Below are 20,461 nucleotides of genomic sequence, written 5' to 3'. Positions count from 1 at the left end.
CAGAAATGTCAGGACAAAGTCATAACACTTACTACAGCATCTCTTCCTCTTTCTGCCATTCAAGAATGCTTTATTTCCTTTACACATCATTGTCTTCCGACAGTGTAAATATAAAAACATTTTGAATATAAATATTATATAAGAAATAGTTAATAGATAATAGCAACAAACATCTATCTAAACTAAATTAATGTTAAACCATGGTTACCTAGTGTTACTGTGATTGGTTGGACATTGTGCATTAAAACCAATACATGCACAGGTGCTAGGTAGTCCTGTTAGTTCTCCTCACCTCTTATACCTGACCTCCACTGTTTGTGCGTCTCTGTCTGTGTGTGTGTGTGTGTGTGTGTGTGTATGTATGTGCGTTTGTGTGTGTCTGTGTGCACACGTTTGTGTGTGTCTGTGTGCGTGTGTGCGTGTACATGCGCATGCACGTGTCTCTGTGTGTGTGCGTGTCTTTCATTTGCAAAGCAGCAGTTGTAATTGCTGTTATGCAATGATATTGTCTATCCGGAATTCTTCATAAAAAGATTACACAAATGGAAAACAGATATTGTTGAAGGGGAGAAAACATTTATGTGTGTATGCTCTGCATGCATGTGAAAAGTTCATATTTTGAAATGTTTCCACACACTACAAACAGTGATGTTGTGCATGTGTATGTGTTTCAGACAAAGATACAGACAGACATACAGACAGATAATGTGTGTGTGCGTGTGTGTGTGTGTGAGAGAGAGAGAGAGAGAGAGAGAGAGACCCAGCATAGTAAAGTGTGAGAGATTGGGTGGGAGCAGAGCTCAGATAAATCACTCTTTGTATATGGGGCAAGGTGTCCCTAACTTTCAGGTACAGCAGAAAGAACACTTCCATTCCATCCCTCTCCTCCCTCCCTCCCTTTATTTTGGGTCAGCTAGACTCCGGGGAACTTAAAGAGGCAGCATCCTCTCCTTCCCCTCCTCCCTCTTTCAACCCCTATCCCTCTCTCTTCATCTTTATTTAGTCACCCAGACAGACAGTTAACCCCACTCTTTCACTCTTTCCACTATAGCACCCCATTTGATATCGCATTGAGCACATATACACAACATATCATTTTCCAAGTCATCATCTCTAAGTCATCTTGTGTTAGAAGTTGTTATTCTGTGATATATGTATGTGTGTGTGTGTGTGTGTGTGTGTTTACACATTTTTTTCTTCATAGTTTGTTTTAGCTTCTGTGTAGCCCATCAGCTCTCTTCTGAAGGGAAATAGGGACAGGGCATGAGAACCGATGGAGCAAATGAGAGATCTCCCTGAGCAGCTTAGAGCAAGATCTTCATCAGAAATGCATTAAAATGTTGATGACATAGTGCAGTGTTTCTCAAAGTGTGGTCCGGGGACCACTGGTGGTCCGCAAGCTATCCCAAGTGGTCCGCGAGCAGATGTTGTAAAAAATAATATAGATGAGTTGTTTGCAATATGAACCAACTTCTATGTAAATCCAAAGTTCTGAAATACTGCCTGTAAGCTATGCCAATTTAAATCATATGAATCCTCTGACACAATAAGCAAGGTGCAAAGACAATAAGCAAGGTGGTTCAGTGAGTAGGCCTATTGTGTCTATTAGGTGGTCCGTGAGTTTTTTTCTAATGGTTAAGTGGTCCTTGGTCTGTAAAAGTTTGAGAAACACTGACATAGTGCATAGAAATGTATCTCTCTCTCTGTCTATATGTGTGTTTCAAGCTTTCTGTATGTTACTCTTGAAATAATTATTTTTTACTTGTAGGCCTACCTTGTCTATAAGTTGTGTGTAGACTGCTACTGGGCATACTATTGTTACATTAGACATCTCCGACCATGCAATGGGTACATTTTTAGCTCGCATAGGCTGTGTGTCATGCATTTTTCATGTAGAACAAATAAAACACATCTACATCCAAGCTAGCTCCAGACCCTGATATGCGTCTGGCCATGATGGACTGTTTGCTCGGTGGCTGGCGGAGCTGCTGTAGTGAAACGGACTCTGTGGAGACACTGCCCCCTAGTGGAAGGTTGTGTACATATCATTTGTTACTGCACTACACGTTTGACGCAGATGCATTGAACATCTTTGCTGAAGTGCATCTAAAATAGCCGGTGACTGAATTGAATGCCAGCTCAGGCTCAGGCCCGGTCCCAGCATGAAGGAGTCATGTGGTCTGACTTTGACATAGTTTTCATGCATGGATGAAGATTACCTGTGCCTGAGGTGTGCAAAATACTTTTAGCCTAGTGAACAGCCACCATTATTCATCCAACTACAGACAGCACAATAAGACTTCACAAGACCTAAAAAGGACCTTTGTATAGTATGATGCTGATACTCTTAACAATTCCTGTCCAGAGCCTCATTCTTCATCAGTAAGGAACAGGCTCAGCAACATTTTCTCACTACATTTATTACAGTGAATCATACAAAAAAGGGTGAAAAATCAGAATTTTGTTCTGATACAGTGTGTGTGTGTGTTCGTTCATGCGTGTCTGAAATACAATTCTGAATTGAACAGAACTACAAGAGGAAGAGGGGTGAATCAGAGAGGGGGGGAGCCAAACTTAATTGAAAACTGTCCCTATAAGAGGTACATTAATGAGAATACCTGCAGTCTGTTTAAGGAAGCCATGGCTATTACACCACGCATAACAACTCAGGGTGTGGAGGACCATCTAAGTCTGTTTAACGCCAATATTCTCAGGATATTTGACTAGCACCTACCAAGCTTAAAAAAGTCCCCAGGAAATGTAAAGCACCATGGAGGTATACCACAGCAGTAGCGACTCAGAAAAGAGAATGTAGGAAAGCTGAGCGTAAATGGAGAAAGAGCAAGCTTTAGGTTGACAATAATATATTCAAAGACAAACTTCAATCTTATAACTATGAGTTAAGAAAGGCTTCCTTTTCTCTAACATCATTAACAAGAACATTAACAACTCCCATGCACTGTTTGCCACTGTTGATAAGTTAACAAATCCTCCACATCTACCTCAAGAGTTTATGTCATCTGATAAATGCAGTGAGTTTGCTTCCTTCTTTCAAAACAAAATATTAAACAACATTAGCTCCACCTGCTTATGTAATGTCTGGGCTAAATCATCAAATACACATGTAGCCTCTTTATCTGAATTTACTGCCATTGATAGCAAAACTGTGATGCAGCTCAGCTCATCTACTTGCTGTCTTGATACCTTGCCCACAAGCTTCTTTAAAAGCATCTTTGGTTGTGTGGCATTGACTCCTTATGTCTTTGCCTTGAAAAGTAAATACCTGGATGCAGCAGAAATGAATCAGAGCAAAACTGAGATTATTTTATTTGGTAACAAAGAGGAGAGAACACAAATAGGTGATTACTTCTATCTAAATCTAAAGCACTTACAACTAGGACTCAAGTAAAAAACTTGGGAGTCATCTTAGATGGGGACCTGACTATGAATGATCACATCAAAAGCATGACTAAATCAGCATTCTGGCATCGCAGAAACATAGCTAAGATCAGAGATTTTGTTTCTAGACAGGACTTAGTTTAGCTTATTCATGCTTTCATATCCTGTAGGGTAGATTATTGTAATAGTCTCCTAACTGGCCTTCCCAATAAGTCCATTAGACAAATTCAATTAATTCAAAACGCTGCTGCTAGATTATTAACCAAGACTAAAAAGAGAGATCATATTACATCCATTCTTAAATCTTTATATTGGCTCCCAGATAATTTCAGAATTGATTTCAAGGTTCTACTCCTAGTATAAGTCACTGAATGGACAGGATATTTTTCTGAAATGCTTCCCCAATACACCTGGTAGAGAACTTAGATCTACTGGAACTTGTCAATTAATAGTCCCCAGGGTTAAAACAAAGCAAGGAAAAATGGCATTTAGCCATTATGCCACACAGCGCTGGAATCAGCTTCCAATAGATATTACATTTTCCCCATAGAGTGTTTTAAAAAGATTTTTTTTCATTAATTTATTGATTAGTTTTTAGGTTTATTTTTTTATTTTTTATTTTATTAATTACTATTATTATTTCTGTTATTCTTTTAAGCACATTGAGTGACATTCTTTGTATGATAATGTGCTATATAAATAAACTTGAACTTAAGTAAGTATATGAAGTATATATACTCTCTTGATCCCGTGAGGGAAAGTTGGTCTCTGCATTTATCCCAATCCGTGAATTAGTGAAACACACTCAGCACACAGTGAACACACAGTGAGGTGAAGCACACTAATCTCGACGCAGTGAGCTGCCTGCTACAGCAGCGCTCGGGGAGCAATGAGGGGTTAGGTGCCTTGTTCAGGGGCACTTCAGCCGTTCCTACTGGTCAGGGATTGAACTGGCAACCCTCCGGTTACAAGCCCGAAGCCCTAACCAGTAGGCTTGAACAATAACACAAAAACACAGGATGTTATTTTATAAAATCTTTTATTGATTTAATCAGGGCTAATTAAAATGTTTAATAACTACAGTCTGTTCTTCTCCTTAAAACAGATATACAAACGCAACAACACATTTAAAAGATCCAATATAAATACAACATGAACAGGATTGTTTTCAAGTGAGCAGTTAAGAGTCGCCAGCCAATAAGCTGTCTTAGATTTTAGTCATCATGGCAACAAAGACCATGTGACAGAAGAGAGATGAAATATAGAAAACAAACAAACAAAAACAAAACAATGACAGTCCGAGGACTAAAAGCACCCATAGGTCTTTTAGTGTATGTTACGGCAAACATACAGTTACTGTTTTAATGGGTCACATACTGTACTGACTCAACCAGTACCACCACAATCAAGCCCTTATTTTTCCCCCCAAAGACTTCAATGTGAGGTGGCTAAGAGGCTACAGACAGGACAGACGTAGAAGAGGAGACCGGTTCAAGTCTACAGGACTGATGGACAGGCTTACAATGGGAGAGACGATGGCCTTCTCTCCCACAGGAAGCCAGACTCAGAGAGGGGTGTACTATGAAGCAAAGTTACTGGCCTATCCAGGTTACTTTGGGAGTAACCACTGCACTGCACTGAGCATCTACTGTTTCAAAAGTGACGTTTCTTTTGAAAATCAACTCCTGAACTCACCGAAATAAGCCAGTAACCTCGCTTTGGAATACACCCCTCCATCAGAGACCATCAGAAGGGCAGGAAGACCACGAGACACCACTGACTGTCTGTCTCTTATGCCTGCTGTGGATCCTGTCCTCTCCTCTATGGTTCGATCCACATGGGTAGCAGATCAGTATTCGGCCATCTTTTGAGCCCTGCGATGATTTTACTTTATAAGTCTGATCTCTACACTGCGTTGAGAGTTAAATGGTTAGCTATCAGTTACTTGTATGCATTTATTTAGAAATTATTTTTGGCATTATATTAAAAAGTAGGGATTCAAGTGAGAAAAGGCAACACAGTCCAGGGGCTAAATGCCCTAAACGGCTTTCATACTCCTCAAAAAGGCACACATCTAGAAGAAGCAAAGGTTTTCAGAAATGTAGCCAGTCAGCTTGACCTAAGTGCAGATATGTTTGTACTTATGTGTGTGTGTGTTGAAGTCTCTAGAACTGAACACACAAAGGGGAGTCCGAAGCTGAAGGAAGAGTGAAGAGCTTCTTCAGCAAACTTCTGCATTTCATTTGTGTTGAGTGAATCTGAACAAAATTACATTTCTTTTTCTACAAAACTAAACATAAACAATAATAATAACAAACAATGACAAATGTTACAATTCTCTCTGAATGAACATAACTACATTATTAAAAAGGCAAATAATAGGTGTATTGCAACATTCTCCACAAAACCTCTTTAAAATAATCATCATCATACTCAACATCATCATCATCAATGTCCACGCACACACACATATCATATTTCGAGAGAGGGCTTCTTCACTAAGAGCTCCAAGAAATGCAGAGAAATTGTGAGGGACTTAAGCCAGCACAGGCAAACACACAAACAAACACACATTGATCAGGACTTTGGATGTTTGTGTGTGTGCGTGTGCGTGTGTGTGTGTGTTGCATTTTAGCCTTGCCCTACCAGTAAACAGCACTGCTCCGGTTGCCTTCTCCCTTTACCTATGGCTGATATAAGAGATATGATTCTGCCATGTCTCAAGGGGAAGTGAAGCAGAATCCGCCTCTGTGGCCAAAGCTACATTTAAATCACACATGATCAAGTCCCTTCAATCAAACTCCATTCATTCAACCCCCCTCCCCCAAGGTTTCTTTACTTTTCTTTTCATAGACGTGGGCTCAGACAGCACTGGCTACCCAAAGAAGGAGCTTGCCAAAACCAGACACACACGCGTGCCCAAACACACATACCCTTGTGTGTATCAATAATTGGCCTTTGCTATGGAGCAGGGCTGATCACCCCAAACATCAGGGCCAGCGATTAAAGGGTCTGGCTTCAGGCAGCTCATTTGGGTCATCTATTACATGATTAAAGTGTCTCGTCTCCACATGCATTTTCTAATGAAACGTTCCCATCTGCAGCGTAAACACCGGACACTACAATACAGTACAGTAGTAAGGTAGTCACGGCACAAGCAGATGTTCGTTAGCAATATGCCTGTGCTTTGTAAATGGCATCCTTCATGCCTTTTCTCATAGTAACATGTAAAGATGGCACAAAAGTCTCAAACTGGCAGACAGGACCTATATGCAACGAGTGACCTAGAGTCCACATTGCTCCACTCCATTAGACTCCTAAAATGCATGTGAATGAGCACAGAGACACAATCGTCCCAAACTGAAGAGAGCAGAGGTAGGATTTGGTCTCGCCTCGTCTCCTCTCATCTTCCTCTCCCTCCCTCTCTGTTCCTGCATTGGGATGCTAGCACACTGGAGGTCCCCCGTGGCTCCAGGCCTCTAGGGGGAGCTCTTGCATATAGGCTGGGAGACCAGTGCTGTCTGGGGATTGTGTCTTTATCCCTCCCGTCGTCTTTAAAGTGCTGAGCCCCCCCCCCCCCCCTTGCCCTGGTCCACCCACACTTGACCCTGGTACATCAGGACACAGCACGCCCGCGCTCACAGCTGCACAGTCTAGACATAGATGGGACACCGGCCAGGACTGGCCAGTGGCTGACTGGAGCTCCAGACGTCTGTCTGTGCATCTGCCTGGCTCCCTCGTGCAGAGCCTTGTCAATCAAAAGAGGAGTCTAGAACGGATCGAGGACTGACCCGAGCCAGAACTCGGTCCAGACAGAGCTCTTAGGCTATGCTTTTGGTGTCCAGTCAGAGCTGAACTGTGACATGGCTTGTGTCCACTACACAGAGCAGTCCAAGATGGCGGATGACTGGGCTAGAGCTGAGGCCGATCCCTCCGTCTGAAGAGCTCTGCCCTGTGGCATGGGAGGAGGCTGCTGTGTTGGCTCAAGTGCTACCATACGCTCCTCATAAGAGCTGGGTGGAGGGCTATACGGGGGGCATCGCATGTAGCTTTAGGCTTTAAGGTTATGACGCACGCAAACACAGACTGACTGACTGACATACAGGCCCTCTCAATTACAAACACAAGAGGTTTTTCATTTGTACACAAGCCTCTGCTTACCATTTCGTTATATTTAAATAGTGCAATTTTTAGACTTTGTTTTTTTTTATATATATAAATAACTGTGCCTTTTAAGTTTTGTTTTCAGTTTTCATATACATGTATATGTCATCACTGGCTATGCAAAACCTTGTGCCTGCCGCTTAATGAAGCATTAACTCCCCCTCCATGAAATCAGTTGGAGATACCCGCTACAGTAGTTAAGATCTTTCAGCCACTCTCAAATCAAAGCGTCTCGCTAAAAGTGAGCTGGGATTCATAGCCAGTGGGATCTCAATGACATGTTAATGGTTATTATGCCCACTGTACTGAAATACATTAGTTCTCTTCCAAATCACCCAATGATTTCAAAAGACATAGTACTTCAGTTATAGCACACCTGAAAAGTCTATTTCTGTCTATTAGACTAATAGCCTAAACTATAGACTCCCACTCTACTCTCTTCGGCCCCTAGAACTGGGATAGCATGAGGCACAAGGTTTTGCACTGGAAGCAACAAAATATGGCATACATATACACATGCAGACATACACACTGAAGGGACATATAGCTCAACGTTCAATACGTTTCAGTTGGTTCCCCAACAGATCACTTCTAGAACAGGTGAAAAAAAAAGCACTTCCTCTTTAGAAGGTGTTCTGTTTCTTTACAAAAATACTCATCTTAGCAGGTGATCCTCTCTTCCTTTCTACAAATTACAGACATTTGTTTCTGGTATGTTGTCAGACTACTAAAGAACAGTCTCGCTTACAACTTTGTGCAAACATTTTTCTGGAAGCTATGGTGGCCGAAGCTGGCCACTACCCCTAAGTGCCCCTCCTGAGACGGGCGGTCAGAGAAGTCAAGGATCAGTACGGCCACCATCTTGGTTCTCGACTAAACTATGAAACGGAATTGCAGAGGCATCAAACCTACATGACAAAAAGAACGCTTTTTAAATAGAAAGGTGTTTTTTACTCCCAAATAAGAATGATTTAAGCTAAAAAGAAGAAAAGAAAAAAGGAAACAAGCATGGATTATGGAATATCATTTTGCCTCTGTGGTTCTGGACAATGCAAAAGTAAAAAAGAAAAATTACTGGAGGAGATCCACCTGGTTTGTGTTTTAAAACGGTGAACTCCCATGGTCATGATGTGAAGCAGTATTTACTGAAAGGACGCGTTACATAAATATTTGTACCGAGGCAGGAGAGCAAGATGAATAAGCGCGGTGTTCTTTTCTGTTGTTTCCGCTCTTCTTTTGTGCAACTGCTTTCACACTAGCGTCCGACACCACTCCTGTTCATCTCAGGTGTAATGGCTGAGGGGGCTGAGGTGAGCAGATTTAGCAAACCCCCCCCCCCCACACACACACACACACACACAACCTTACCCCACCCCCCACCCCCCTCAAACCTGCTGTCCCTTCTGCTTCTCCTTGTTGCGTGCGTTCCTGTTCTCTACCGCCTGGATGAGGGGCGTGGGGTTCCCACCGCCCGTCCCCAGGTGCCTGGGGGGGGACGGGTGGTAGTAGTGTCCGACTGCCTCGCTGTACGTTGGGGGAGCCCCCTCCTGGCGCGGCTGGTTGGGGTAGCCCCCCACGGAGATGGAGCCGGAGCCGGAGCCGGAGCCCGCACTGCTGCTGCTGCTGCTGTAGGTGGAGAGGGGGCAGGGGGGGCAGGGGGGCCCGATGAGGGGCCCGTCGTAGATGGTGCGGTTGGGCGGCGCGCGCACCGACTCGCGGTTGAGCTCCAGCTGCTGCTCGGGGTCGCGGAGCTGCAGGGTGCAGGGGCCCTGGTAGGGCGGCGGCTCCTCGCCGTCCGACAACGAGATGGTGGGGGGCAGCTCGATGATGGAGTGCTGCAGGTACGGCCACGTGGGCTGGAACCGACCCGCGCCCACACCGACACCACCACCAGCGCCGCCGCCACGAGAGCCCACCGGATCTGGGGGCCGAGAGCCACTCACCTGCTGCTGGGGATAGACAGGGGAAAGAGAGGGAGATAGAGGAGAGAAGATGGAGAGGAGAGAAAGGAGGAAAGAGAGAGAGAGAGAGAGGGGGAGAGAGAGAGAGAGGGGGAGAGAAGAGAGAGAGAGATGGGGAAAAAGAAGAGAGAGAGGGGGAGAGAGAATGACAAAAGAGAGACAGAGAGAGATTGTTAATCTATTATTGCAATAGCTGTATGTGGGAATAGCTCCACAGTGTTACAACCAGCGATGCAGAGTCTTGTCTTACCTCACTCGCACCACTAGAGGGCCCAACGCCATCAGATGGCCACAGACTTGTATCCTGTCAGAAAGAGAGAGGTGTTAAGTGTTCAGAATCATGGAGTAGGCTACATTTTCTTCAGTAAAGAACACGAAACACACACACACACACACACACACACACACACACACACACACACACACACACACACACACACACACACACACACACACACACACGCAGCATTATTTTCTGTCACCATAACTCTATGAAGAATTTAATGGAACAAGTCTGCTAACAAATGAAGCCTTGTTCTCTACTTGGCTTTTGGTGCAGTAAGACATGAAGTCAGTCCAGAAAAACAAATCAATTCTATTTACACTGCGGGGGTGAAGTCATTAAAGCACCATCCTCATGCGTTTGTGTGTGAGCGTGTCTATGGTTATGTCAGTGTTTGATAGACTATATGAATGAGCGCATTGTGGAGTGTACTTTCATTCATGAATGTGTCTAATGTGTGTGTATATTTTTGTTTCCATATGTGTGTGTGTGTGAATTTGTGTTAGTATGTATGTGGTGTGTATGGTTGGTGTGTATGTGAATGTGTGTGCATTTGTGCACACATGTGTGTGTGTGTGTGTGTGTGTGTGTGTGTGTACTCACTGAGGTGAAAGGTAGGTGTTGTCTGCGTGCAGCGCTGTGTCTGGTGAGTAGCGAGTAGGCAGACAGCCTGTAGTGGTTGAGCAGGCAGGTGATCACTACCACCATCACCATCATCACCACCACTATCACCAGGATCTGCACAAACTCCAGCTGGCCTGCAAAACACACACAGAACCACACACTGTTAGTTATAGCTGCGTTCAGACATAGGTGTAAGTTGCTCGCAAGTGGCGTTTATCTGAACAACATAAGCGGACATTTGGAACTCCGAACTTAGGTGGCTTTTACACTGCTGCCCTCTTAGTAATTCGGATGGACATTATGTATGAGCTCGTGTCTGAATGAAGCGAAGAGCATGCAGAGACTCTGTTAATGTGCGTGTTCCACCACGTTCAATCTGTTCAATCGTTTACACATAATGTACGCATGCAAGCATCATATCTGAATCACCCGAAGGGTTTGACAAAGATCCGCATTAACTGTGGAGGACGTGTTTGAAAGCAGCTACTGATGCATGTATGCACACATATGTACACATTCTCACACACACACACACACCTGTAACACCTACCATCATAAGAGCAGCAATTTACCCACAAAACCTCAATGATATCGGCAACACAGCTCAACAAGGATCATCCCACGTTACTTTAAGTAGTCTCAGAGTTAATATATTGTTATTATTGGGTCATTCCGTGTCAAATCACCCAGTGGCTGGCAGGTCACCCTCTCCCAAAAAATCTGAAAAAAATCACAGGTGTTTGTAGACCAAACCTATGCATAAATCTTAAATAGTATATCTGTATCACTAATGGTTCCAAAACTACAGCCCTTTGAAGTTTCAAGTCATTTTAAGCATCGTGGTGAACAATCCTTTTTGTTCAACTTCCAACATTATTGGCTCTTTTGGTATTTCACACACATTAGTGAAACTATGTGAATAGAAGTACATTTTCCTGTTGAATTAAACAATCCAATCAAATCAGATGTATCTTGTGTAATTTCCCCTCTGCAAAGCTCTGAAAATGGCTATAAATTCATTATGTGAAAAAACATCACCACCTTTGAGGGCTTGTCATTCAAAAAGTATGTGACACAAATTCATCAGATTTTTTTCCCACTCATGTATGGATTATAAGGTCATGTCCATGCATTAACTTTGGTTGTTAACATTATCATATTGTCAGAGCATTTTTATTAAATTGGGCTTGATTTTCACCACGTGGACAGTTAACAGGATTTTTTTTAATTTGACCATATATCATTCTGTATGTGAGGATCATCTGCCCAAAATTTGGGGTTGTTGCTGAGTTTCTTCATTGAGATAAGATTTTTTACAAATATTGTCTATAAATCCACTGAATTTGTACTTTATCTGCAGTACCACGTTGCACCACATGTGGTGCTCTTTTAATACAATGGAAGTCAATGGAAGAGTAAGAGAGTCACTTGTTTGCTGCACATATCCAATCTAAACACACAGTTTATGGTTCATATGGTTTAAGTAAAAAGGGGTTTCTAAAATTCAGTGCATTGTCAGATGCAGAAAAATCAATACTAAAGATTGATCATCTTTTTACAAATGCCTCTTGGATCCACGAGTCCTCAAACCTTGTTATGAATACTTGTGATGGAAACACACATGGTCATCTTCATCAAGTGAAATACCTTGATGAACTGAATTTTAGAAACCCATTGTTTGATTGTTTGTTAAAGCACTGATCTCCATCTTGATGCTCTTTGTCTATGTATCACAGAGGACTGCATCCCAAGCATATGACGATGAATATAGACTTTGCCTAACCAGCTGGCTAAAAATTATTAAAGTGCTCACATAGGCACTGATAGGTTGAAGCTGGTGTAGAAAACTCATTACAAAGATGGTAATTATGCTAAATCCTCTTGCTGCATGTATGATGACCAGTCAGTCTTATGTGTGTATAATTTACTTGATCAGTTTATTTTCTCTAAATAAGATTTATGTATGAGTAGTATGTTGTTCATGTTGCAATAATTATTTGGACCAATTCAACTATGAACCATAAACTGTGTGTTTAGATTGGATATGTGCAGCAAACAAGTGACTCTCTTACTCTTCCATTGACTTCCATTGTATTAAAAGAGCACCACATGTGGTGCAAAGTGGTACTGCAGATCCAGTACAAATTCTGTGGATTTATAGACAATATTTGTAAAAAATCTTATCTCAATGAAGAAACTCAGCAACAAGCCCAAATTTTGGGCAGATGATCCTCACATACAGAATGATATATGGTAAAATTAAAAAGAATCCTGTTAACTGTCCACGTGATGAAATGAGAAGATGAAAACAGGCTTTTTGAAAATCAAGCCCAATTTTAAAAAAATGCTCTGAAAATATGAAAATGATAACAACCAAAGTTAATGCATGGACAGGACCTTATAATACATATATGTGTAGGAAAAAAATCTGATGAATTTGTGTCACATACTTTTTGAATGAGAAGCCCTCAAAGGTGATGATGTCTTTTCACATTATGAATTTATAGCCATTTTCAGAGCTTTGCAGAGGGGAAAGTATACAAGATACGTCTGATCCGATTGGATTTTTTAATTCAACAGGAAAATGTACTTCTAATCACATAGTTTCACTAATGTGTGTGAAATATCAAAAGAGCCTATAATGCTGGAAGTTGAACAAAAAGGATTGTTCACCACAATGCTTAAAATGACTTGAAGTTTCAAAGGGCTGTAGTTTTGCAACGATTAGTTATACAGATATGCTATTTAAGATCTATGCATGGATTTGGTCTACAAACACCTGTGATTTTTTTCAGATTTTTTCGGAGAGGGTCACCTGCCAAATTGCGCTGAAATTGGGTGATTTCACACGGAATGACCCTATTGTATTGTAGTGTAGATGTGAAAAACTTGTTGTAGAATGTTGATGGAGCAATAGTCAAACATGCAAACTGCGCTCACACACAGACTTTGCTCAAGGATTACTACTGACCACAAACACAGGCAGTACAGACAGACACGGGTATTTCAGTTCAGGTCCAGATATGGGTCTAGACATACAAAGCAGACACCACAAACAAATAAGCAGACACTTCCCCGCCCCCTACCCCTCCTCTCTCACACACACACACACTCACACACACACACACACACACACACACAAATTCAATCCTCGAGACACAAATTGCATTAAGCAGACACCAAAGGTAGATTCAACGGCACTTCAAACAGAATTACAGGCCAACAGACCACGGTCAAGCTAAGAGAATGTGCTGGAGTATGTTTTAGATAGAAGGCTCACAGTCGAAGCAGATAAAGAGATTTCAAAAGCACTCCTACAAATTTGACCTAAACTTAAACCAGCCAGACACCCAAGAAAAACATGGTAAGTGAACCCAACACAGCGATGTGAAGCCTTAAATCTCAGCTGGGTTGCATTCAGGCACAAATTCAGAGGTGTCCTGAGTGTTCTGGACCATGGTCCAAACTAATAAAGCCAGAATGCGTATTAACATCTCTCCTTAAACCCATCGAGTAGCCTATCCGGCTGTTAAGTCACGATGCAATAATGTGCCGATAGTTCTCTTTCCAGTTCCAACTGCTTTCATAGCGCACTCGTTTTTCTCCATAGACAGTAAAATAAACTATTTTTTTCTCCGCTACTCAGAGTAACCTTTCAAAAAAATGCTCATTCCACTACTCACTTGCTGCCACAACCTAATAAAATCCTACCGGTATGTTCCACGGAGGCCTGGACGTCAACCAGAATAATATCATCACTAAATTACAAAAACGGAGGTGATGGTGACAAGGTTTACAGTCTGTGACAACCGGGTGCGTTAGTAAACGTTTTTGGACGAAAAAGCTGTTGGACCCGTGACGCTGAACTTAATTTAATTGTTTGCCACCCCCTATCCCTTTGTAGACTAGCTGTCTGTTTGACTGTCTGCAGTGCATTGATAAGGCTAGCCACCTAGCCTAAATGGAAAGAGACAGGGTCTTTCTTTAAAAAGCTGAGTTTACTTCAGGAATCTTTCTTCATAACGTGCAGTTTTCCTAATCACTGCTGCCTAAGAGTGCTCTAAATTTTAGTAACATGCTTAGAGGAAATTCCATTTGTTAATGCCTTTATGGAGATTTAATTGATTCTAATGGCTAAAACAGGTATGTCTGTAAATGTCTGTTTTTATGGCATTATTAGGGCTGGGATAAACGTTTCTTTTTTTTTAAACGATTAATCTATCGATTATTTTTTCGATGCATCGATTAATCTAACGATTCATTTTTTCAGTCCGATTCGATTTCGATTATCTCCCCATTAATTCACTAATAGCAACTTATACATGTTTATTTACATATCTGAATGAAAAAACATGAATTCTTTAACATTGCAATATACGTTTATTGCTTTTAAGATTACAAAATAAAAGACTATACAAGTGCAAAGTAATGCATTCTTAGTCAGAGGTAGCATTCAATAAAGTTCAGTAGTGTATGTCTAATTGAGTGCCTGTCATTTTAAGACGTTCGTGTGGGAATCCTTGCAATTAACATTAACACAGTTAAAAGGCTGCTGATGTGTGGATGCAATTCATAAGTAATTAGTTCAAATAACGGTTCGTACTTCTCCTTTGGACGAACACTTTTGAGTCTTGGAAAACACTTTTCCATTTACATTGGGATTTTGCAAACATTCAGAGTCAATAAAATGAATAACGAGCAAAAACAAGCAGCTGCAAGTAAGCATGCTAAACTTGACATCCAAACAGTATTCTAACATTAGCTTTGAGATACTGCTTGATTGCATACTGTAACTTAGTACATTGAGGAGACTAAACTAAGCTATGTTGTGATAAGACCTTAGCAGAGTTTACTTTAACTTTAATGCAGCAGTTTTGAACAAATTTGCGCAGCATGGTCACGATGCTAAGCGGATTTAATAGCAATTTAGCCCACTGTGTTCTAATCACTGCTTCTATGTGGCAACAACAATCCTTCAACAATCGTGAATATTTTGTTAAATGCACATGCAGAGGAGGAGCAGCGGGCTCTTTACGAGGGCGGGCGGGGCGAGGAAAGGCTGTGTGAGTAAAAAGTGCAGCTCAATAAAATTATTTTATCTTATCTTCAATTTAAATAGTAGGCCTACAACATAGAACATCAACGTGTGGTGGCCGGTTTTGATTTTGTGGTGCCCAGCCACAGATTAGCCAACGTATGGAAAACACTGAAGGTTTAGCAGCACACGTTATGCTTGACGAATCGACGCTCATATTTTGCGTCGACGTATTTTTTGCGTCGATGTCATCGATTAAGTCGACGCGCTGTCCCAGCCCTAGGCATTATTGTTAACTAGTTTAGGTTCAAAACCAGCCTCAATTGACAGGTCTGACTGACAGACGTTAAATAACATTTCCCATCTTCATCTTCATTACTGCAGTATTTTATAGGTTTAGCACAGACACACAGAACCAGTCAGACCAGGGCTTGTCTTCTCAAAGAGCCCATGCAAACCGCAGTTAAACCTGCAGACAAAACAAACCTCTGCCCACAAACACAAATGCAGGGCACTTAGAACAACACACCTACACACACACACACACCCACGCAAACACACACACACGCACACCCACACACAAACCCACACAAAGGGACTGTGCCATCCTAGCCTAGAAATCTAGACGCACCCTAACGGCGGCAAATTAATTTGCTCAGCCTGTACGTCTAGTACCAAACCATAGGGATTTTTTATTGGCTGACACCATGGACGTCATCCAATCACAGCGCTCTATTTTGTTAGAGTCTTAAGGCGGGCTTAACAGGATAACGACAGTCCTGCGACGGTGAACAACAAGGAAGGTGGCTATGGCGAACGAAGAGCGGTTGTTTAAATCGGCGTTGGCGTCAACTTTGGAGGAGTTGGACTTGTGCTTTTCTTTGAAAGTTTAGCAACACAATGCACTTAAGTCATTCCTTTCGAAGAAGGATGTATTTGCCGTTTTGCCGACCGGATACGGATATGGTCGTATCGCTGGCCTATTGCATGCCTAGGCAGTTTGAAAGACAATTCTCTGCCCGCCCCTTGGATTAAGCGAGGTGAATGGTTCGATTCCAGACTATACATTTCAATGATATTGGATGGCCCGCCAGGCTAGTGCCATCCTAGTTTCTCTGCAGTGTGTTTGCTTAGACAGACACTCATGTGTACCGAAAGCAGTTCCAGAGGTTTTACTCACAAATCAACCCCTCACACACATCCACTTCCCGTTCACGATCATGCATAACCCTCTGAAGTGCGGCAACATGGGAAACACAGAATATCTCAAAGCCCTCGCCTTGCGTGCATCAGCTGGCAGAGCCAGGGGCCAACAACCCCTGGGCCACGGGTTCCATTCCCAAGAAGTAAACATACCCAATGTACAACACCGTAAGCCACTAGGACACTACACTTTCTGTGGGATCAATAAAGAGTAGTAACACAGTGGTCTATCTATGGACTTACTGAATTACTGATCACATAATGTAGCCTGTCAAATACAGCATCAGCTAAATGAATAGGCGAGATGATGTTAAAAACTACAAGGCCCATAATTCTGGTGTGCAAAAGAAGACTCACCCTCACACACGCTGTGGTCACAAAACTCGTGGCCAGTTCTGGAGACAGGCTGCATGCTGTTAGCTCTGCTGTGCGTCACACACACTCCAAAAAGCCCAACGCTTCACGCACACGAACATGCACACACTTGAAGGTAACGCAGGTATGGATCCAGTAAGGAGAAGCGAAGCAAAGCAAGTAATCCAAGTATACAGCACCACAGCAACAGTCCAGAGTCCAGCACTTTCTCCCCAAGAGTGACGACACACACACTGAGACACACACTCTGTGGCAGTCTGGGGTCTACCAATGATGGGAACACACCCCCACCTCATTTCGCATTCCGACACACAGCTGATCACTACCCCCGAGCCAGACAATAGAGCACGGCCGAGAGTGTGTGTGTGTGTGTGTGTGTGTGTGTGTGGAAGGGGGAGGGGGGTGAGAACCACAGATGAGTCTGAAACTGCAGACTGCTGAGAAAGGGGGTGTGATTGAGAGCGAGAGACAGGGCATGAGAGAGGGAGGGAGGGAAGGAGAGAGAGAGAGAGAGAGAGAGAGAGAGAGAGAGGCGGAGGTCTCTAGGGAGGGGGCTTCTGTCTTGACAGATTTGTTTGATAGCATGAAGACACAACACTGCACAACACCCCGTGTTTATGAATGTGTGTAGGTCTCTCTCTGGGTCTGTCTGTGTGTGTGTATACATGTGTGTGTAGGACTCCCTCTGTGTCTGTGTCTGTGTCTGTGTCTGTGTGTGTGTATACATGTGTGTGTAGGACTCCCTCTGTGTCTGTCTGTGTCTGTGTGTCTGTGTGTCTGTGTGTGTGTGTGTGTGTAGGTCTCCCTCTGTGTCTGAGAAGTTTTTCCTAAACAGCATACAGTAACCACTCTGACTCCGATGGCTCATATAGGCGGAAACGGGTCATTTCAATGTCAACTGCTGGGTGTGTGCTCAAAAGGAATCTAACTGTGATGATGCACTTCCAAGGAAAGAGAAGTGAGACAATGACGCTTGCTTTGGGTGATTCTCATGCGTTTGTTTCCAGGCAGTTTTCATCCCAGCCTTGAAATGTAAACAAATAAAAACCAGCATGTTGGCTAAACCATGCTTAGACACACCGGTAACCGCCTGCCTTCTATAATTGTTTTAACAATGCAGAACAGCTTATGGCACCTTTAAAGTCATCAAATTAGCCTATTATTCTTAAGACACACACACACACAAACGGAATGAGCATAGAACTAAAAGAAACACACACAAATAGCGTTAGACAGGATGACATGCACACACACACACACACACACAGGCCCACACACACAGATAAGACAGACAGACATGCACAGTTGCAGACAGTTATACAGACATAATAAGGACAGGAAGACTATGATTAAGTGTGTGTGCGCATTTCAGATAGGACGACATGCAGAGAGAGAGAGAGAGAGAGAGAGAATTCACGTGGACCATTTCTATCTGGCTTCTAAGAACATGATATGAAAGTGTGTGTGTTAATGTTTATTGGACTCGGTATGTTGTCTAGCTTTTGTCTGTGAGAGCCAGATCACCAGACTGGTCAGACATTCACACACACACACACTCAAACAGTCCAAATTGGTCATAGGTGAAGCTAACAGACAGAGTGGACAGACACACACACACACACACACACAGCACTCGAGCACTCTGTCGGGGAAGGGCACTTACGGTCAAAGCTGAGCCAGACAGCTCTAAGCACAAAGGCAGACAGCAGAGCAGAGGGAGGAGGGGAGAGCAGGTCTCTCTCTCACACACACACACACACACACACGCACGCACGCACGCACGCACACACACGCACCTCTTTTTTTCTCTTTCTCAGCTCCTTACACCTTCCCACTTTAAAACCTTGCTCTTTCTGTCCACACAATCTCCCCTTTCATGTGTATGCTAGTGTGTGTTTTGTCTGTGTTGTAGGTCAAGAGGGCACACAGCCTTCTCCCCCCTCCCACTGCCATGGGAAAGTCAGTGTGTGTGTGTGTGTGTGTGTGTGTGTGGAGGGGAGGGGGGCAGTGTAGCACTAGTTCCACAGAGTGGAAAAAGGGAGGTCTTTTTCTTGTAAAAGGGGGTGGGAGGGTACAGGGTGCCACTGCCATGCTGAAAATAATAGTATTTCTGTGTGTGTATGTGTGTGTGTGTGTGTGAATAAGTGAGAGAGTAGTGGAAGTGTGATGCCCACTACATACTCGCCGCACCCGTCCGGTAGCGCGACAATGTGACGTCAAAATGACGTAGATCTCTCTGGCGCGCCAGGATTTTGGCCAGGTAGCACACGGTAGTGCACCACTCTATTTTTTTCAGCTAAGCGCGACAAACCAGAAACAGGAAGATGGACTAGTTCGAGGGCAAGCGAGAGTTGCAGTGTTTTGTTCCAGTCGTGAATTTTTAATAGTTCGCTGGATAAGTTAACAAAGTTACCAGCGAGAGTTGCAACACATGGAATTAAGAGGAAAGAATAGAAACGATTTATTTTCAAACAAAGGATATCTACTAAGACCTGAAAAAAATCTCTTTCCACTTTAGGAAATTATTAAAATTTCCCTCGGGATGACTAAAGTCAAAGTCAGCTTTATTGTCAATTTCTTCACATGCTCCAGACATACAAAGAGATCGAAATTACGTTTCTCACTATCCCACGGTGAAGACAAGACATATTTTACCAATTTAAGTACACAGGCAAACATAACATTCAAGTAAACAAAAAATAAGTAAATAACAAAAAATAAGTAAATAAGAGGGCACATACAATGAAGAAATAAGAGCAGCAAAAAATGGTTGAAATTGTGCATAGACAGTCAATAAAAAAGTAGTGTATATATAGTAAAAAAGTATCTATATATCCATCTATCTATCTATCTACCTGCACACACCTTGGAAACTAGATGATAATGATGATGGTACTTGTGAATAGCAGAAACCAAAGTCTGAAGTACCATCACAGAGGCTAGCTAGTGTTTCTTACTGCAGCTTCTTCTACTGTGTAACGTAGTTAGCGTTAACCAGTTAGGGTTAACCTTTTCACAACAGCGACACCTCTGTTCAGGAGAAGACTGCAAGTAGTGTCGCGTCCGCCACATGCTAGTATAAATAGGTACGGCGCTCCTGTGACGTCACATTGTCGCGCTACCGGTCGGGAGTGCCGAGTATGTTGAGCGCTTGAGTGAGCATCCAGTTTAAGTATGTCAGGATGGGAGAAATTAAGGACAGAATTTGAGAGAGCTGTGTGAGATAAAAATACACAAACAGATGAATGAAAACCTGCTGACGCGAATACACACACACACACAGACACAATACTACTTTAGATTAGAGTGTTTATGTTGATGCGTGTGCATTTTTGTGTCTGCGTGTATATTGCGTCGCTATCTGTCTGGGCAAACATCTGGCAATGGAAACATGTGCATGCACAGTACAGCTAATGA

At 42.8% G+C, this 20,461-nt stretch overlaps 1 protein-coding gene across 2 annotated transcripts in view; it reads right to left on the bottom strand.

The window, feature by feature from the left end:
- Positions 1–8,948: 8,948 nt before the first annotated feature.
- The window catches only part of pmepa1 (prostate transmembrane protein, androgen induced 1), a 21,472-nt gene continuing 9,959 nt past the window's right edge, over positions 8,949–20,461 (bottom strand). The window contains exons 2-4 of one of the 2 annotated variants that reach the window (XM_076267821.1): positions 10,411–10,565; positions 9,775–9,828; positions 8,949–9,512 (exon numbers count right to left, since the gene is read on the bottom strand). In XM_076267821.1, the coding sequence (XP_076123936.1) occupies positions 8,949–9,512; positions 9,775–9,828; positions 10,411–10,565 (773 nt within the window). The remainder of the gene's footprint in view (positions 9,513–9,774; positions 9,829–10,410; positions 10,566–20,461) is intronic. The other variant, XM_076267822.1, reaches the window with a different exon arrangement.

Source organism: Alosa pseudoharengus, unplaced genomic scaffold, assembly GCF_046254945.1.
Source record: "Alosa pseudoharengus isolate Yale_2024_CS ecotype anadromous, Long Island Sound unplaced genomic scaffold, YU_APseudo_1.1 YU_APseudo_1.1_scf_5, whole genome shotgun sequence".
Classification (NCBI taxonomy): domain Eukaryota; kingdom Metazoa; phylum Chordata; class Actinopteri; order Clupeiformes; family Clupeidae; genus Alosa; species Alosa pseudoharengus.
Note: the sequence above shows the minus strand (reverse complement) of the source record. Positions and strands in the feature narration are given on the sequence as shown.